The 1,843-nt window shown below is 45.8% G+C and overlaps 1 protein-coding gene across 1 annotated transcript in view; it reads right to left on the bottom strand.

Moving 5' to 3' along the window:
• Positions 1 to 1,700, bottom strand: part of LOC106806507 (sodium/bile acid cotransporter-like) — a gene marked incomplete at its 3' end in the record, with an annotated part of 25,113 nt that extends 23,413 nt beyond the window's left edge. The window contains 1 exon segment of the mRNA XM_014808474.1: positions 1,296 to 1,700. Coding sequence (XP_014663960.1) covers positions 1,296 to 1,403 — 108 coding nt within the window.
• Positions 1,701 to 1,843: the final 143 nt, after the last annotated feature.

The following is a 1,843-nucleotide window of genomic DNA, read 5'->3' on the forward strand; positions in this document are numbered from 1 at the left end:
GATTCTACTCGAGAAATTCAACACACACACGCGCGAAGCAGACATCCGCGAATTTCTTGTGATAGAATGTGTATAACATGGCATTAGTGATATTTTTTCAACTATCTTCAAACATCCAAGACACATACTATTAATATCGTTTGAACTACAATTACTAGTCGATTTTTTTTATCCCATTGTATAATGACATGTTGTACCAATGCTGTTTTAATGATGGAATAGTGATTAATGTATTAAAATGTTATAATAACAATTACGATATCGAGAAAGACAACGACACGCACACGGCAGCAGGCGCTGGCACCAACTGCCATGTCCGGAGACCGACTCCATTGAACATTCAACCACCACACCGTATTTCTAATGCAAATATGTTCTCGTTTAGATGCGAATTACTAACTGCACAATGAACCATCAATACAAAACCAACAGGGTTTTTGGGTGCCATATATGCAGAAGCTAAATGGGGCTACTTAATGGATATATCCAGTGCAACCGTTGGGATGCGCGCGCGCGCGTGTGATGTTGTCGTGTGTGTGTGTGTGTGTGTGTGTGTGTGTGTGTGTGTGTGTGTGTGTGTGTGTGTGTGTGTGCGCGCGTGTGTGTGTCTATAACCAGATATCTCTCACTATATAACGCCTGTAATGAACGCATAATATTATCAGATAAGTAGATAATAGGGAATCCACTTATGTTATCTACTTCTGATATTATGTATGTGTTTATTCGGACAGGCATCATCACAAATACTTCCGCGTATATTGTATGCAGCAGATTTCGCTTACACACAGATTCTAACACGGCAGGCTTACGAGAGGCATGATGACGAGTTGACAGACTCCGCCTATCGCTGGTGCGATCGGTCTCTTCAGTATCTTTTTCACTACGGGAATCTCTATTGTCGCCCCGAAGCCCACCGTGTTGAGGATGATGACGATGGTGACGATGATGCCGAATGCCTTGTCGATGAAGCGAGGTTTGCGTATAACACTCAGTCGGTACCCTCCATGAGAGTAATGTATCGCGTCCGATTCGGAACTATAAACGTGAAACGACAGCGACGTTATTCCGAGGAATTTGGCCAGCACTGTGAAGTTTCCGTACGTCGTGCCAGTGCAGGCGACGGGCGTCTGTACGTTTTCTATCACATCGCCGACGAATCGGTCGTTGCAGGTCACGTCCAACCAACAGTCTTGCGAGAAACCCATCGACGTGGACAACGTCAGGTTGTAGTCCACAGTAATAGTCTGCGCCTCGATCAACTGTTCGATCGAATCCTGGGAGAACTCGAGCATGTTTGACAGCGTCTCGTTGGCATCTTCGACTGACTGTCTCCGAGCCACGACCACCACACACAGCGCAACCGCCACCACGCACGAATCGAACACGTGTAACTTCGCCATGTATCTTCTCTAGCGCATAATCGGTCTGGTACGGATACTCGTTAATAATCAAGAGCTGATAGGCTTATATGGTCATAAGCGGTTATGTCTATATATCCTCACACGAAGCGAGAGTTGCGACTGAGTTTCCGCTTGCCGCAGCGACGTGTCCCTGGCTACTTCTGCACCTAGACTACGGCGAAAACCCAGTCGAGCATGCACGCCGCCGCTTTCTATTTGTTCATATCCACTGGAACTAACCGATCGCTAAAATACCAAGCATGCAAACAATAGATGCGGAGGTATAGATTCATTTAGCACGCAGATCTTGTAGAGCGATATATATATATGTATGTTTGTGTGTGTGTGTGTGTGTGTGTGTGTGTGTGTGTGTGTGTGTGTGTGTGTGTGTGTGTGTGTGTGTGTGTGTGTGTGTGTGTGTGTGTGTGTGTGTGTGTGTG

This window comes from Priapulus caudatus, unplaced genomic scaffold (genome assembly GCF_000485595.1).
Source record: "Priapulus caudatus unplaced genomic scaffold, Priapulus_caudatus-5.0.1 Scaffold165, whole genome shotgun sequence".
Lineage (NCBI taxonomy): Eukaryota > Metazoa > Priapulida > Priapulimorpha > Priapulimorphida > Priapulidae > Priapulus > Priapulus caudatus.